General features: G+C 37.6%; 1 protein-coding gene and 1 pseudogene across 5 annotated transcripts in view; both read left to right on the top strand.

Annotated features, from left to right (window-relative positions):
• Positions 1-17,740, top strand: part of ATG7 (autophagy related 7) — a 228,405-nt gene that overhangs the window by 85,130 nt on the left and 125,535 nt on the right. The window contains exon 18 of one of the 5 annotated variants that reach the window (XM_011370558.2): positions 2,168-2,383. The exons of the other annotated variants lie outside the window; for them this stretch is intronic. Within the exon in view, the coding sequence (XP_011368860.1) occupies positions 2,168-2,266 (99 nt within the window). The 3' untranslated portion in view covers positions 2,267-2,383. Of the gene's footprint in view, positions 1-2,167; positions 2,384-17,740 lie in introns of those variants that run through there. 5 annotated transcript variants of the gene reach the window in all.
• LOC111745970 lies at positions 6,929-13,642 on the top strand (annotated as a pseudogene).

Raw genomic sequence — 17,740 nt, 5'->3', positions numbered from 1 at the left:
ACAAACTGACTTGGATTTTAACAGCTGTGTTATTCCCATAGCGATCACTTTTCATGTGGTCTGGGTATTAAATTTCTTTTGTGTTGGAAAGGTTGCTTCATTGGTATACATATTTCCTTACAGTAGAAACACAGCATTTACTTACTTGGCTTACTTCTTTATTCGCTTAGGAGAATGTCATTCTCTATTATCTGCAAACCCAACATTAATACTTTGAAATGACAAATCTAATTAATTATATTTTCATTTCTGTGCATGTGAATTTTTCTTAATGCATACTTAGCATAATATTTTTTATTCTGAGTCATATCATAGTTATCGTTTCAAAAAGATTTGAGGGGGGCTAAAAAATGAGTTTAAAAACTCCTTTGACATCTATGAAGTAATTTTTTCCTTCAGTAGTTTAGAGTATTTTTGCTCTACCCTCCCCTTCCCCGCCTCCACACACCTTTTATAAGGCTGAGGTAGGGAAGAATACAGTTCTCAGCTTCTATGGCAGAGACAGTGGAATCATCTACGCATAAAGCATTTCTTGTCCTGTTTGATTTTAGCTTGGAATATAGCCAGGTGAATTGTTCCATCTTATAGAAAAATCATTGAAAAATCTGGAAGGAGAGGAATGTTGAGGAGTTACTTTCATTCCAATTTCTGTGGATTGCCTTGCAAGACGTTTTAAAATGACGGTATCTACCACTGGGATTTCAAAAAACCCTATTTGAAGCTACATGAGTTGTTTTTTAGTTCTAAAAAGGAATTTAGAGCCAACTAGAGTTTTGTGGAGTTACTACCAGAGGGAAAAGTATAATTTTAAAACCAATATTCTTGAGAGAATCTCTCATAATACATTGGTTCAGTTTGTTATTAGCCTTTCCCTTAAATGTTTTTTCAGAAGTTAGGGTATTTTTTGATAATTATCTATTTTGACATAATTGTAAACTTATAGAAAAGTTGCAAGAATAGTAAAAGGAATTTCTATATAGCCTTTAACCAGATTCACCAGTTGTCTACATTTTGCCCCATTTTTGTCTGCTGGCTCCCTTCCCTGCCTGCTTCCCACCCCTCACCCCCCCTCAGCCCCCACCCTCGTTCTTTTTTTTCTTAAAACTTTGAGAGTAAATTGGAGACATTGTGATCATTTACAACTCAATACTTCAATGTATGTTTTCCAAGAACAAGGATGTTCTTTCTCTTAGGTGAACACAATACACTTACTTATCAAATTCAGGCAATTTAATGTTTGCACAATACTGTTATCTAATTCACAGTCTATATTTCAAATGTTATTTGTACAGTAATGTCTTTATAGGTTTTTTCCTCCCAGACCAGGATCTAATTCAGGATCAAGCAATTGCATGTAGTTGTCATGTCTCTTTGGCTTCCCTCAGTCTGGAAAAGTTCCTTAGCCTTTCTTAAACATTTTGATATTTTGCCAGTTATTTTGTAGAATTTGCCTCAATTTGGATTTGCCTAATGTTTCCTTATGATTAGATTGAGGTTATGAATTCTTGGCAGGAATACTAAAGAAGTGATGATGTATCCTCATGTCAGAAGGCACTTGATGTATTTTATCCCCTTTGGTGATGTTAATTTCCCCCTTTCCATATTTGTAACTACTCCAGCAGTGAGAAACCTGGCTCCCATTATCCTGAATTTATTTACTTACTTGCTCAAGTCTAGAATACACAGAAAGTAGTTTCAAAATTGCTGGCCCATACTACTGCAGAAAGTAAACATACTAACTAGAGTTTGATATTTGCGCATGGTTCTTTTTTTCTAGGTAAAATGTATACACAGTGAAATGTGTGAATCTTAAGAGAATTCTTTAAGTTTTGACAAATGTATCAACACCCATGTAACCTGCATTTCAGTCAAGGGACTGAACGTTTCCTTTACCCCAGGAAATTCTCTTGAATACCTTCCCAGTCAATCTTGGGGGAATGGGGCAGTATGTTGAATATTATGACTGTTCTTTTTCCCTATAAGGAGAAAGCTAGGCACCTTCTGGTGTTTTATGCAACAATTGCCTTGTTTCTGGAACCCAGAAGTTGACTAGAAACTTCTCTCAGTTCTGCAGTCAGGAGCAGGACTGTGCGTAAAGAAACTGTATGCGTAGTATTCTTGCTTTTGTTGCACAATTCTGTCACCCACAACCTTTGTGATATTGCAGGAACAGCCTGTTATGAAGAAGCAAGCCTCAGACTTGGTTTGTATACTGTCTGGGACCTGTCTGCTGCACAGATGTAGCAAGATGTGCCCAGAAACCTGATCTGGAGATTTTAATTAGCGATTAGCAACCCTAATAATATACTCATTCTGGTGTTTACTATGCAATGGGCTCTTCTGTTGATGGGTTATGATTAAACTTCCCAAAGTGACTTATTAACTTTTTGTGTGCATCTGTGTATGTGTGTCTTGAGGACTGGTAGGGAGAGGGTGGTGTAGGAATCATATATGTTAGCTGGTATTGTCATATGGTAAGTTATAATTTTTGCCTTTGTCATAGCCAGTTTATCCATTTATCTTTGATGTTATATAATCCCACCTTTCTTCTATAATATTTCTTTGTAAATTAAAAAGGATAAATAATACCAGTATTAAACTCGGCTATTTAAACTTTTAAGAGAAACTTCTGTCCCAAAACAACCTGTTGCTTAAGAGTTCTGCAAATGCACCATTCAGAGGATAAAAAGGCAAATCGTAGATTTGCAAGGAAAGGTTAAAGTCTTACTGTATATCTATTAGCAGACATTCATTTATTCAACTGACATTTGATTCCCTGCTGAATGCCAGAGATATAAGATGGTTAAAATAGCCATTGCCCTCAGGAAATACCATCTAGAAGGTAAGACAAATTTATAAACCAGTAATGATTTCTTTTATATTGTGATATGCTCTGCAGTCAAGCTACATCCTCTTGTTGTGTTATCCTAGTACCAATTTTATAAACAGGAAAGACCAGGGAAGGCCTTGCAGAGAGTGACTTCTGAGTTGCTGTTAAAGGATGAGTAGGAATTTCTAGAAACGCATGGGAAAGAGGACAAGAGGAAGGCATTCATTCTAGGCAGGGGGAATTGCATGTATAATACAGCCAGAGGCAAGAAAACATGGTGCAGTCATGAAGTTATTCAGTATAGCAGTTGTGACAGAGCCTGGGACACCTAATTCCCTACAAATTATCCTCTTGGCTTTGTGAGTGCCATTTCAATTTCAACTGTTCTCGAGTTGGAATCTGGTGTACTTTGCCTAATACATGAGGCTGCTGTTTTGAATTTTACAATTACATATAAAACTCTTTCTCACCTAGCACCAAGCTTAGGGGGTTTCCTAGCCTAAGGAATAGGCAGCTGCAACAGGGCGCTGTGGAGGCCAGGAAGTTGGTCTGGGGATTTCCAAGGTCCTGGCTCTACTCCCTTGCTGGCCGGCAGAGTGACCACAGCAAGGTGCTCCCCCCACTGTCCACCTCCGTTTCTTTTGTTAAATGAGTCAGCTGGATGAGATAAGCTCTGGCTCTCCATTGATACTCAAACTTACTAGCTTTTATATTGTCTTTATTTTATTCTTTATTCCACAGCAATCTATTTTTATTATAGAAAAAAATAAGAAAATATATTTAAGGATAAAAAATAATCAGCCATATTCCAACCACTCAGATTACTGTTACCTGTTGATCTCTACCCTTCTTGACTTAAAAAAAAAACAACGATATGTGTATAGGTATATGTAGATAATTTTTCTCCCTGAACATTTCCTATTACAAGTTTGAAATTAGCTATAGAGAGAAGGATTTATGATGCTGCATCAAGGATACTCCTGCGCCTCTGATATGATAGGGTTTTAAATCTCAATCATTTACAGCGACTGGCCAGGTCCCATGGAAGAGCTCTCCAAAGCTTGTTCCAGGAATTTTTGCATACAGCTTCTCAGTGGCAAATATTACTCAAAACTGGACTGCAGACAGGTTTTACTTCTCCTTTCCAAAAGAGACATAAATCTCTGATTTGGAAAATGATGAGTAACTCCCAGGTTCCCTTTTCCTATCTCATTTACCCGGTGAGGCCTCAAGTCTTCTGTTTTAATGTGTGATGTATTCCATATGTATGGTCGTGTGGTGTAAACTGTATCCCACATCTTGTCCTTAGCAACTAGTGTTTCCGCAATCTCCAGAACTGCTTGGTTCCCAAAAGGAGATGGAATATCCAGCCAGAGCCAGTGTAGAGTATTTAGTTACATGCTCTAACCTCAGAGCTCTTGGCTCTTCACCTCCTTGAAAAACCTTGGACATTTCTCCCTTTGCTTCAATTTCCTCATCCATAGAGTAGGGAAAATATTTTCTGTTTCCCAGGGAAATTGCAATGGCTGACGTGTATCCAGTTCCTTGTGACCAAGTACCAAGGCCTTTGCCCACTCCTGGGACTGATGTTGACATCAGAAATAAGAAGAAAACAAAGACCCCTGTGATCACATTTGGCCTCCCGGGGTATATGGAACCCTTTCTCGGCTTACTGTTTGTTCACAAACAGGTACAATGAGAGGCCTGGTTGAAGGTCAAGGCTGCCCTGGCTTTGACAGGCTGCAGAAACCTTCCATTTTGGCTCGTGACAGCTACTGCCAGAACCTTTTCCGTAATTCCAGAAAACTCAGCCTTGCTCATTACTTCTGACCTGTGGTCTTCTGAGACCACCCAATCAGTAGTTAAAGCTTGTGCCACTTACTCCTTTCCCTGTCACCTGTGGTCACAAAAGCACGCCAGCTTGCCTAAACACATTCTTTCTTACAGGATCCTTTTTACTGTCCAGACCAGAAAGCTTAGGACTGCTTTCTCCTTACACAGTTCCACTGGCTCCCTGGCCCAAGTATAGCTTTCAGGTTATTGAAAATCTGGGTTCCTTTTAGTTTGGAATTAATCTCATTCACTTTTAGCCTTTCCCCCAAGCCCATCACTTGACATAGTGGTTCTTAATTTTTTTGAGCCATAGACCTTGTTCAGACTGATGAAAGCAGTAGACCCTTCTCTCCCAAAATATGCAAAACCACACAGTGTTTTGCAGACAATTTCAATGGCTGTATGTAGTCCCTGAAACATGCTAATGAAGAACCCTTGCTTTATGAGTTTTTCTTTGGCACTATGTCCAAGCTCTCAACGATGAGAGACTGAGGTGAGTGTTGGAGCCAGCCTCAGCCCCAACCCCAGCGTGACCTCTCTGTATGGCTTTGAAATGTTGCCAGCTCTCTTTGGGGACTCATTTTCCTCAACTATAGTAAAGGGACATTCAGGAGCTGATCTAACACTGGGTTTTGTTTTATGACTCATCATAGAGTCTCATGATCAGCTATTTTTTTTTTTTTTTTCAGGCACAGCTACAGTCAGCTAGGGGACCAGGGAAGAGACTGATCTTGCCCAGAGTTCTAAGTGTTGGTTCTCCCTACGCTAGTGGTGCATTGATTTGACTCTTGATATGGAAAGAGCCCCAACTATCATCTGTTCATCTTCCTTCTTTCCTTTTTGTTTATATAATACATTCATCTTCTCTCTCTACCTTTGGAAAGTAAGGAGGGAGGAACATAGTAGTAACTACTGGGAATAAGGGAGCCATCTGCCTTAACTGAGAAACCTTTTATGGCTGTACATCCTTGCACATACACAGGTTGTATACTATATATGACTATATAAATTGAATGCTTTGAACACCCAAATATATATTTACAAGTTTATTTTAATGACTTTTGTCATAGCAGTTCAATCCAACAAACATTGTAGCTCCTGTTTCATGTCATATTTTTGGGTGATACAAAGATAAATAAGGGAGCTTCTGAAGTCTCTGATGATATCCTCTTGACAAGATAGTAAAGTTATATTGCATGATTATATAATTCAAATATATCAATTTATTTAAACATCTTTATTCAAGAAAAGTTCCTAGCTTGGAAAGGGTAATTACTTTCTAGCAAGTGGTAAGAACTGATTAAATAAGTTTTGAATGGTGAGAAAAATGAATGAATGATTTGATAGGTAAAGGAATAGCACAACAGGAGGGGGGAAAAAAAGGAAGATAGCCTGTGCCCTCCAGTCTGGTAGGTAGCTAAGACTCAGTAGCGGAGTGCCCTTTGCCTACTAGTGTGGAGGTGTGATTTATCATTAAATCATAAATGCTAGCTATTGCATATTACATTTCAGTGTTCTGAGTATTCAGCTGAGCTTCTTTCCAGCTTTACTGTTTTAGTTGCTTTAGTTGATTTGTTATGTTCGAAGATCATTTCCAGAGTATATTAAAACAGGGAACCTTTGGGACTGATTCATCATCAAAGATGATTTAGCATTTTATGAAAGGACACATTCTGGCAATGAATTCTTTGAAGAGTTTTGCTTGCTCTCCTACAGGATTTTTAAATGTGTCATCATTTTTTTTCCAAAGGGCCTTTCAATACTCTGTTCAGATATTTGTAGAAGTACTTATAATGATATAAATATATATATATATATATTTTTTTTTGCTATAGAAGATGTGAAAGAACTGTTTGAGAACATCTTATTCCTAAAGTTATTGTCCTTATAATTTGTTTTTATAACATTTTATGTTATTAGATTGATGAATTCTGGACTGTCTGCCATTCCCTAGTTTTAAGTCTTTGTCATAAAAGTTTTGTTAAGTTTTTTTTCTTGACAAGGAAGAAAAGCCTACATGTTTCTTTTTTAGCATCTTGAATTTATAGCCATCAGACTAAAATTGGAAAATATCTTCTCTGTGGTCCTAAAATGGCTGCAAGTACGCCAAATATGAACAGTCATAAGAAAACAGACATAACAAGTTTTGAAAGTTAGAGGAACCATCTTGACACTATATAAATGTGTGTATCCAGCAGCATCTTGAGGAATGGCAGCATTATTAGGATAATTGCCCATTCTCCCATGAGAACTGCTTTGACGGGTATGTCGAATAGGCATAAGGCGTGCAGTAAAAACTTACCTGTCATCATAGCTCTAGACAGCTTAGGTGGCTTCGTAGGTGACTCTAGATTCACTGGCACATTTAGATATTTTTAAGACCTTTATCAGCACTCCAACTTGGAATAGCAATCCACGCAAAAGGATATTTTTGTGTTATTCGAAAAAGCAGTAGAGAAAATTTGGGATTCTCTCAGTTCTCAGTTATATTTCACATTGCCCTTTTATGTCAGCTCTTCATGAAGGACCATGAAGGAAGACAGTAAGAAAAGTGGCAAGTTAGTAATTATTCATTGTTGTATAAATACATCTCACATATCCTAAACGTAGAACATGAGCTCAGCATTGTTCTTTCTTAAAAAAACCTGACTAAAAAGCATCCATAAGGTTGCTACTGTGCCCATATCCAGATCTTCTGTTAGTTCAATTTGAGCTGAAGGACTCGTAAGCACATTTTAAAAAATAAATGAATGCAAAATGACTAATTTAGTAGAATAATGTACATAAAACAACACACTGCATCATTTGGCTCTATTGAAGAATAAGTTTTATTTCACACCATCTGCTGTTCTTTGCCTAATCACTCACTGCTTCTTATTATTGAGAATATTCCAGTAGGCACTTAATACCTGAAAAATGAGACCTACATCACCATATTACACTCCCTGCACAGGGACTGCAAGTCCCAGGAAATGGGTCCTTTCATAGTGTTCCCTGGGGGAGGTAGTGTGTGCATGTTTCAGTTCCGTTATGCCAGTTGACAAGCTCTTCTTGGGAAATTGCTTCAGATCTCAAATGTTTTCCTTTTAATAGCCTCAGCAGTGGAGAATTCGTGACTTTTGAGGGTGGGTTTGATTTTTTGGAAAAAACCTAAAGTAATTTGAAGCTGTGTGTTGTGACTAAAGGGAAAGAGCAATTCGCAAGAAAAAAAAAATTTAAAAAAAACTGCAAGAGTTTCAGCTTGTGGGTCTAATAAGTGAGAGTGCCAGTTCGAGGAAACTCAAAATACACTAACCTTCTGACTACAAGATGGCTAAGAGATAACGGCATTTTGATAAGATCCATGCCATAGAAATGAGCACTGGCTTTAGAGACAATGCCGTCTACCAACTGTGTGACCTGTGACAAGTATCTCAAACTTTCTGCACTTCAGTATCCTCTGGTGGAAAATAGTTAAGTACAATTTTAGTGGTGATGAAGATTAAATGAGAACTTTTATGCTGAGTGCCCTGTAGCTGGCACTCTGTAAATCTTTTCGGTTACTCCTTTGTATGAGCAGAGATTGGATGCCATTCTCATTTCCTTTCATAAATGCACTCACTTTGTAATTTACAACCACAAAATTTTTCCATCTTTAGAAGTTGACAAAAAGGGAAAGGACAACAACAAAAAGAGGAGCAATTCTTTTAAAAGGCCATGGCCTCGAGAGGTGAACAAATATTAATGTGTAGGTTATTAGATTCTTTGTCCATTTCTTTCCTTTTCCCTTTCTTTTCAAGTAGGCTGTTCATATAAACTTTTCATTATTAACCAAAAAGAAGCTGAGGTTTAATGTTCCCAGGAGTGTGCACTAGGGGAGGGAATGAATCTTCTTATTTCCTGAAGTATCCGTGCAGGTATCTGTGCATGATGTCAGGCCCACAAATTGAGATGAGCTGACATAAACGTTGGTAATGACTTCTTGGCTATGTTCTCTGATTTCTGAATTCCTCTGTGCTCTGAGATGCAGGGACAGAAAAGATCTAGGATGACAGTTCTGGGACAGCACAAGCCTGCTGCCTGTCAGTGCAGTTGTTGTCCCTGCCCCACGCTGCTGCTCAGAAGCCTTTTCTCAGTCTCAGCCATCTTGCTTTTTCTTGCTGTAGCTATAAATGGGTTGGAGGCCAGTGGAACATGAGCAGGGAGGACCAGCTGCCTTGGCTTAATCTTTTCAAGTGCTGCAACATTTCTCTCTTCCTCTAGCATCATTTTATGGATTTTTTTTCCCCTGGCGTCACTTTCAGTATTCCTGAAAAATGGCTAGCAAAAAGCCACTTCCCGAATTATCAGATGGAGAGATCATTTGGCTCAGAGAAATTACATGAAAATCCAGCATTTCCAGCTCTCAGTTCACTTACCTACCATATTAAACACCTCAGATGATGTGGCAGAATTAATTCACACTTACAGAATTTCAGTGTATTCTTTGTAGGGAAAACAGATTCTACTTTAAATTTTTAGCAGTTTTGAGAACTAATGGTTAAGCTCCTTTGTGAAACAATTGGTCTTTACTTGGGGGACTCGTCCATTAAAAAGAATTTTGACACCTAGAAGAATTTTTTTTTTTTTTTTTAGAATGTATTTCTTATGGTCACATTTTCAGACTGTATCATCAGGAAAATTGTGTGGGCTAGAGCAACTTCTTGATGTCCTTCATCCCAGACACAGGGTGGGAGATAAGAGTTTTTACTTAAGAAGTCATTTATGACAAACATAACTCACATTCCCATTTTGATTAATTTTAAGCTTAAAAATTTTAAAAACATTTTGGAGGGTAGGGACATATAGCTGCTAAGACTCCAAAACAATCATGTTTTGAAAATGCAAATGATTCTGTTTTGCATTTACTTGAAGAAGTAGGATAGTTGCTCCCCATCTATTCCTTTGAATACAGATATTGTTTAAGTGGCATTATTTTGGGTGGAACAGGGGTCCCCAACCCATACAGGTCTGTGACCTGGTAGGAACCAGGATGCACAGCAGGAAGTAAGCAACAGGTCATCAAGAGAAGCTTCATCTGTATTTGCAGCCATTCCCCAGCGCTAGCATCACCACCTCAGCTCCACCTCAGATCATCAGGCATTATATTCTCATAGGAGCACCGGTCCCTGGTGCCAAAAAGGTTGGGGATCGTGGAATGCAAAGTCCAGGTAGTTTGGGGAAAATCATCGGGGAAAAAATATTGGGTATCATTGCATTCTAGGGGCCAAGAAACAGAATGATGTATTTTTGGCAGGCTCCCAGGCCCAGCAAAACCCACACCTCAAGGCTGTCTCTTTAGCTTCCTGTGGTTTTCCTACTGAAGAGTAATACCCTCTCTCTTAGAGGGTCCAGGATAGCAAATTTGTATATCAGCTTGATAAGCATGATATTCCTGCTTTGAGGTGCTGACTGAAAAATAAGACTAGGTGTTTCATTGCCAAAAAGGATTTATTCAGGAAAAAGAAAGTGTTGCAACCCAGTGCATGCAGACATGGTGAGCCATGTGCACACTCTGGCTTGTGTGCCAATATGGAGGAGATTTATAGAAGGGAAAAGGAAGTTAATGGGAGGGGAAGTTAAAACCATAGAGCTTTATTATAAACATAGAGTTCTTCCTGTAGGATCCTCACGATTACATAGAGTATGAGAACTACCATAAGCCCTAGCTCCTCCCATAGACCCTCCAGACTGTTTGCTTAAAGCTCCAGTTCATCTATATCTGAGGTTATGTCCCAGCAGACTTTGTTTGAGAGATTTCATGCACCACAATTGTTGCAAACTAAACTGAGCTAGTTTTACTGCTCCCAATAGTGCAGATCTTTTTGTTATAAATTGGTAGCTTCCAATGTTTTCAAGCTATTATGCTACTGTGGGGTCTGTAACAATAGTCTCAGACCAAATTTTGCCACACATAACATTTATTAGCAAGGAGCCATAAAAGTTAGTCATTCAGCCTGTTCTTACAGATTGAAAAGCCCCATCCCTCATCCTTTCCCTAGTATCTCACATTAAAGGTTCAGTAGAGACAGATGCAGACATATTCTCATTACAGGACATATATAACCTTTTAATTGTGTCAGATGATGGAATCCTCTGTTAAGTGTTCAGACCCAGGACCAGTGTCTTAGGCCCAGAGTGCCTCCACAAAGAGTATTAGGCTGCCTGGTTTGCCAGATTCTTATAACTCACATGTATCTATAAGGTTGGAGGTCCCTGTACAATATTTCCAGCTAATCCATACATCTTGAACACTTTTCTTTAGAAAATTACTTCTTTATACTCATTAGGGAACCTTCTAGTGTAGATTTAGATAGCTGCAGTTGATATACTCTGACTCTGGAGGTTAGACTTCTAATTAGTCTTTCAAATGTGAGCCAACCACATCTGGAGTATATCTTCCTGGGTAGGGTACCTCAGATATGAACTAGGTACTCCTAGGAGGTGGAGGGAGAGTGTGTAGTACACATTGTGTGCACAGTGTGTATGGTGAAGTGTTATAAAATGTAAATAATATAACAATAGGTATCACTTTGTTTGACTCTGGAATATTATGTCTTCTGTAATGTTGCCAGCTGTTGAAGAGTGACCTAAAATGTCAGTTGACCACCGGCCTGCCATGATAAATTAGCCCAAGCCATGGATGAATGGTTCACTCATGGGACAGAGAAATGAGGGAAGAGAATTATAATTCTTGTTAGTTTTATAGCCTTTTTCAAGCTTTATTGTGTTCCTTCATCTGATCTTCTGATACAGGTGGAAGTATTCTCTCTCCTACCAAATTTTTCAGACAAATCTTTGTCCAGAGTCATAGAGTCAGAGAATACATTACAGGAACTGTAACTTGAACCCTTGTCTTTTATATTTCCTCTTCACTCTAAGTTGCTACCAGGAAGAGTGATCATGATTCTTCCAAGTTTACTATAGCACTTTTTATATAACTGGGGGCAGACATTGGCAAGGTAAGGCCATGTAGTAAAGATATAATGCATAAGAGAATGCTGGGAGATTAGTCTTTAACTAGTAGTAAGCCACATGATTCAAACCAGCTCACTTACTGAAGTCACCTTAAGAAACTAGATAAATTATTTTTTCAATCTTCTTAAACATCAAAGAATAAATTGTGAGGAAGTTGAGATTTGGGAAGTGAAAACAGAGGAATGAGCCTAGTGCTGGGGCCACTTTTGTGGGCAAAAGATCAGGAAGGAAGTTGAGAACTTGAGATCACCTTTGCTTGTCCTTTCAATGTTAAACATTGTAGTCTGTGTCTTGTCAAGCCTGGGAAACCTGGTAAACCATTTCCCACTTCGAGTTGAGATCCGCTGAAGAGATACACCTAGGAGTACAGGTAACTGAAGGTAACTGAAAGTAAACCAACTCTCACATTGGCTGCAGCTCAGTTTCACATTATCTGAGTGGCCCAGAAACCTTAAGGCTACTTGGATTAAGCTAATGCTCATAAGTACCAGGTAAAAGCAATGAAATCTTCTTAGAGGAAGATGTCATGATTATAGTCCTCAGATCACTCTACAAATAATTTTTCAATGATAGTTTCAGAAAAATAAAAAGCAAAGAAAGCAATAAATATGCGGGTAACTCTAAGTGAACATTGACTATGAGACAATACAATGTTGGACTTTTTAAAATATAGAGATTTAAAATATGGGACAAAATAGCATGATAGTTGGGGGCGGCGGGGGTGGGAGGGAGGAAATGGAATTAGTCTGTCCAAGGTTCTTACATTTTCTTGGAGGAGGGTAAAGGTGTCGATTAACATTTGACCTTGATAAGTCAAGGATGTATGTTTTAATTAAACATGAAACAAATTTAAAAATTTCATAACTTCTAATTAATAAAAGGAAAAGTCTAATGAGAAAATAATTTAAAGGAAGAGAAAAGGAACATGGAATGAGTAAAGCAGATATAAAACACAAGGAGTAGTGGTAGACTTAAACCCGTATGCATTAGTAATTACATTAAACATAAGTCAACTCAAGGTTATAGTTGAAAGGCAAAGATTGTCAGACTATACTTTTAAAATATGCATTATGCAAACAATATATCTTAAATATATGGGCACAGAATGATTGAAAGTAAAGATGTAGAGCTTCTGAGTTAGCAAATACATGGAAACTGAAGGAGAATGGTGCCCCTGAATACCATGCCCTTTTCTCATACCTTGCCTTATGCATCTCTTCCATCTGACTATTCCTGAGTTACACCCTTTTGTAATAAACTGTTGATCTAGATTAGCAAGTTGGGATCTGGTAGTGATTTTGAGGTGTTCTTCCAAAGACTTGGAACTGCTCCAGTCAGAGCACGATATACTAAAAATTGAGCAAAAAACAAATCCAGCAGGTATCCACTGTATCACAGTGTCTATGAAATATGAATTAGTGGGAAAGTTTTATCATCCAGCTTTTAAGCACCACCTCGCTGTGGCCCGGGTTCAAGAAGGGATGGTATTCAAAACTAGTCAGTTCCATAGTGCTCCCTTTGGACTGTCAAGATTATGCTGTAGTTTTAAGAAAGTATGCTGACAAAATCCACATTTCAATAAAACATCCATAAGAGATGAAAACATAATGTATCATTTTATTCATTTTTTTTCTACAGTGAAGAACTTTACATAAATTGCTTCTAAGTTCAGGGATAGATTGACTATAAGACCTGGACAAAATCAATATTATTGAGAATTACGAATGATCAACTGACAGTTCTGCAATGAGCATTTATTGATCATTTAGGATTATCAAACAGGCCTTTCTATAGGCATGTCATCTTTGCTCCAAGCAGCCACAACAGTTATGCAGGGAGTCATTCACAGAAATCTATGATGCTCTGTTTGATATCAAAAATAAAGTGTATCCTTCTAAGACCTGAGGAGAAGGGAAGAGACAGATCTTTATCAGAGTCTTCACAGTGCTGGCTGCAACAGGGATTCTGAGAGAAATAGCCTAAGAGGATTCTTTAGAGAGCCCATATTGAGTTGGTATGGTGTATCGCTCAAAGAATCATAATGAGTGTACTGATAAAATTAAAATAAAAAAGATGTCAAAATGTATACAGTGTAAACACTAACCACAGGCAGCTGGTGTAGCTATGTTAATATCAGGCAAAATAGACTTTAAGGCAAAAAGTATTACTATGTATTACTGTTGCTTTTTAATGATAGGTTTTAATTCACCAGGAAGATAAAATTCTAAATTTGTATATACCTAATAATATGGTTGCAAAATATATAAACCGATTTTACAGAACTACAAGAAGTAGACGATCCATAATCACAGTGGAAAATTTTAACAAGTCTTTCTCAGTAATCGATGAAAGAAGCTGTAATAGGCAAAAGTTTTTTCCTTCCTACATGTAGTCAAAAATCCAGTTCCTCCCTCCTATTAGTACCTCTCCTATTAGTCTCCTTTACTACTCACACAAAATATTTCACTGCTGCTCACCAAATTTGTGGAGATATTTCTCCACACCAGGCAGTTCTCTGTGATTGCAGCTGGGTGTCCTACAGTTTAACTCAATTTTGGCACTATTTAGATATAGCATCAGATCTCATAGGTTAAGGGTTCAGTTCTATAAGACTGCCCTACCATACACTTCTGATGCCAGTTGCAAGCTCAGGTTATCACCTGTGCTTCTGATCACCTGGCTAAAAAACAGAGGTTCCCATGACCCCCTCCTTCCTTGGGTTGTTGATTAATTTGCTACAGTGGTTCACAGAACATTGTATACTCACTAGATTACCATTTTATTATAAAAGGTTATAAACTCAGGAATTTCCAAATAGAAGAGATACATAGAGCATAGTATGGGGGAAGGGCATAGAGCTTCCATGCCCTCTCCGGGTGTGCTGTTCTACCGGAATTTCCACATGTTTACCAACCAAGAAGCTCTTCAAACCTTGTGCTTTGGGGATTTTTATGGAGGCTTCATCATGTAGGAATGATCAGTCATTAACACCGTTTTCAGCCCTTCTCTCTTAAACGAATAGCTTCTAATTATGGCTTGGTCTTCCTGGTGACCAGCCTTATCCAGGAGGCTGTCCAGAGTTGCCACATTAGAACAAAAGACACTCAAGAAATTGCAAGGCTTTCAGAAGCCCTGTGGTAGGAACTTAAGTCAAAGACCAAATGTTGGATTAAGAAATGTGCCTAGTGTTTTTATTTAGGAAATTACAAGGGTTTTTTAGAATCTCTGTGACAGGGACTGCGGGAAGAGATCATTATCTAAATATATATTTCATATATATATATGTATGTATGTATGTATGTATGTGTATATATATATCTCCTATTATCTCTCAGAAACATACAAAAAATTTGATCAGCATAATTAATAAACATATTCTATGAACACATTGCACCAACTGTGAACTACACATTCTTTTCCCCCATTATTTATTTATTTATTTATTTGTTTTTTATTTAATGGTGATATTGGTTAATGAATTCCAATAAGTTTCAACTGTACACTTACACATTCTTTTCAAGCACATAACATTTTACAAGAATTTACCATAGACCAGATCATTAAGTAAATCTCAACAAATATCAAAGGTTAAAACTACAGAATATATATTCCGATTCCAATGTAATTATGCTAGAAATCAATAATAAACATACCTAGAAAACCATTTCCATATGTTTGGAAGTTCAAGTATATATCCCTAAATAATTCATGAATTAAAGAAGATATAATGGAAATTAAGAAATATTTTAAATGAGTGATAAATATTTGACATAAAAATTTGCAGACATACCTTGGAGATATTACAGGTTAGGTTCCAGACCACCACAATAAAGTGAGTTACAATTTCTTTCGTTTCTCAGTGCATATAAAAGTTATGTTTATACTATACTATAGTTTGTTAATTTTGCAGTAGCATTCTGTCTAAAAAAATGTACACACCTTAATTTTAAAATATTGCTAAAAAATGCCAGCCATCATCTGAGCCTGTTGGAAAAATGGTGCCAATAGACTCACTTGATATGGGGTTGCCACTACCTTCATTTTGTAAGAAAACACAGTATCTATGAATTGCAGTAAAGCAAAGCACAATAAAATGAGGCATGACTGTATGGGATATAGATAAGACAGTACTGAATAAAAAAATGGATAGCTTTAAAAGAAAAGCCCAAAATTAATGAGCAAATACGTATCTCAAGAAATTAGAAAAAAGCAGCACAATAAACACAAAAAATTAGAAGGTAGGAACTACTAAAGAGCAGAAAAAATATCAAAGCCAAGAATTGGTTCTTGGAAGGCCCTATGCTCTGATATCAAAAGCGAAGTATATCCTTTATATACCTTCAGTTTGTTATAACCTCTGGTGAGGCTGTCAGGAGGAAAAAGAAGATAAAATTAACATGTTTCTTAAAACGTAGTGTTGAATTTTTACAAGTCGAATGAACGTCTAAGTTTGGCATTCAGAAAGGTGCAGAACTGATATTGTTAGGGAAGCAGAGTTCGGAGGAAAAATTATAAAGAAGAATAAGGAAGTATTTATTACACAAGTGAGTGTTTACCTCAGAGAAGCAAGTAGGGTCATGACTGGGAAGTGGCTTTGTAGGGACTTCTGATGTATTGATGTTCTTGAAGAGGTAGGAGTTATAGAAGTTCACTCTATAATGTTTTAAGCCATATATTACATTTTACTTTTCTGTGTTATTTTACAATGAAAAAAGGTTAAAATGACAAATAGACATGATGCGTGCAGGTTTTCGTGGGCATGCCCATCATTACACTATCCTTTTTGCCAGACAGGAAGAGTCTCAGCCTGACACACTGCTTTTCAGAGCATTCTCGTCCTAGCCTGAAGATTTCTAACACAAGAATTTCCTGAGTGGAGATGGCCTATTGGTAGACCACACAATTCAACAACCTTAGGCCAAGAGACTAAATCCAAAAAAACTTAACCTATACCACACCTAATTTAAGCCAGTGTATATGTACTTTCTGAAATTGAGACTCTACTGTCTGTTCCTTCTTATGCGAGGCAACCAAATTCACAAGGTGCTAGGCCAGTATATAAATAAGTGGAGAGGACTAGGTTGAAGACAACAGGAAATGAAGGGGGACTGTAGCCAGCTAGAGCTCGTTCTCTCTGCAGGGCAGCTGCAGCCCAGCCCTGGCTGATTGTTGAATTGCTGCAATTTGGGAATAATGTTGCCACATCTTCTGAATTTTTTTTAAAAAGCAGGTGGAAATTGAATTTTAGTGTGAAAATACCTGATTTTTAAAGTGTTGGTTCAAGTATATTTTTCCCCCAAAATACTCCATGAATCAAACCAAACCTGTTTCTGGGCTATTTCCAGCCGAAGGCTGTTGTTTATGGCAGTGACCTTAAAGTTTATGCAGATGGAGATAGAAAACAATGTATAAAATAATATAATCAAATGCCTAATTTTTCTCAATGGAGCTTGCCTGCCAAATATGTGCTTGTATAATTCTCAGTTCCAAAATTAAAAGAAACGCGCTGAACCAAAATTCACACATTACAAAAGTCACTTGTGGTAATAATTTTCTTAATAAGACTTGGCTCTCTTTTAGGGGAACTGAAAACTTTTTACCATAAAGAATTTATTAAAGGGATTGACTAAAACTGTTAAATAGTAATATCACCCAAAGTAATTTCTTTTAGGAAAGACAGCTAAAAACGAGTTTTTAAAGTTAATTTAAAGGGAACACACATGCTTTTTCATGGGTTGAGCCTCAAGAGAATGTGCTCCTGTTTAGATTAACAGGCATTTTGAAAATTCCCTACTAGGACGGACAGCATCAGTGTCATCTGGGAACTTGCTAGGAATGCAGATTTTTAGACTCCACCCTGACCTAATTAATCAGAAACCCTGGGGGTGGGGCCCAGCTCTCTGAGTTTTATCAAGCCCACCAGGAGGTTCTGATGCATGCTCCAGTTTGAGAACTACTGCTCTGTAGTTTTGTGCTTTTGTGACTTATTTTGAAGAATGACTTTAGAAAGTTGTTACATTAAGGTTTCAAGTGTATTTTTTTTTTAAGTCTTGGAATCCTCCAAGAACTTTCAAAGTGTAT

This window comes from Pteropus vampyrus, unplaced genomic scaffold, assembly GCF_000151845.1.
Source record: "Pteropus vampyrus isolate Shadow unplaced genomic scaffold, Pvam_2.0 Scaffold171, whole genome shotgun sequence".
Lineage (NCBI taxonomy): Eukaryota > Metazoa > Chordata > Mammalia > Chiroptera > Pteropodidae > Pteropus > Pteropus vampyrus.
Note: the sequence above shows the minus strand (reverse complement) of the source record. Positions and strands in the feature narration are given on the sequence as shown.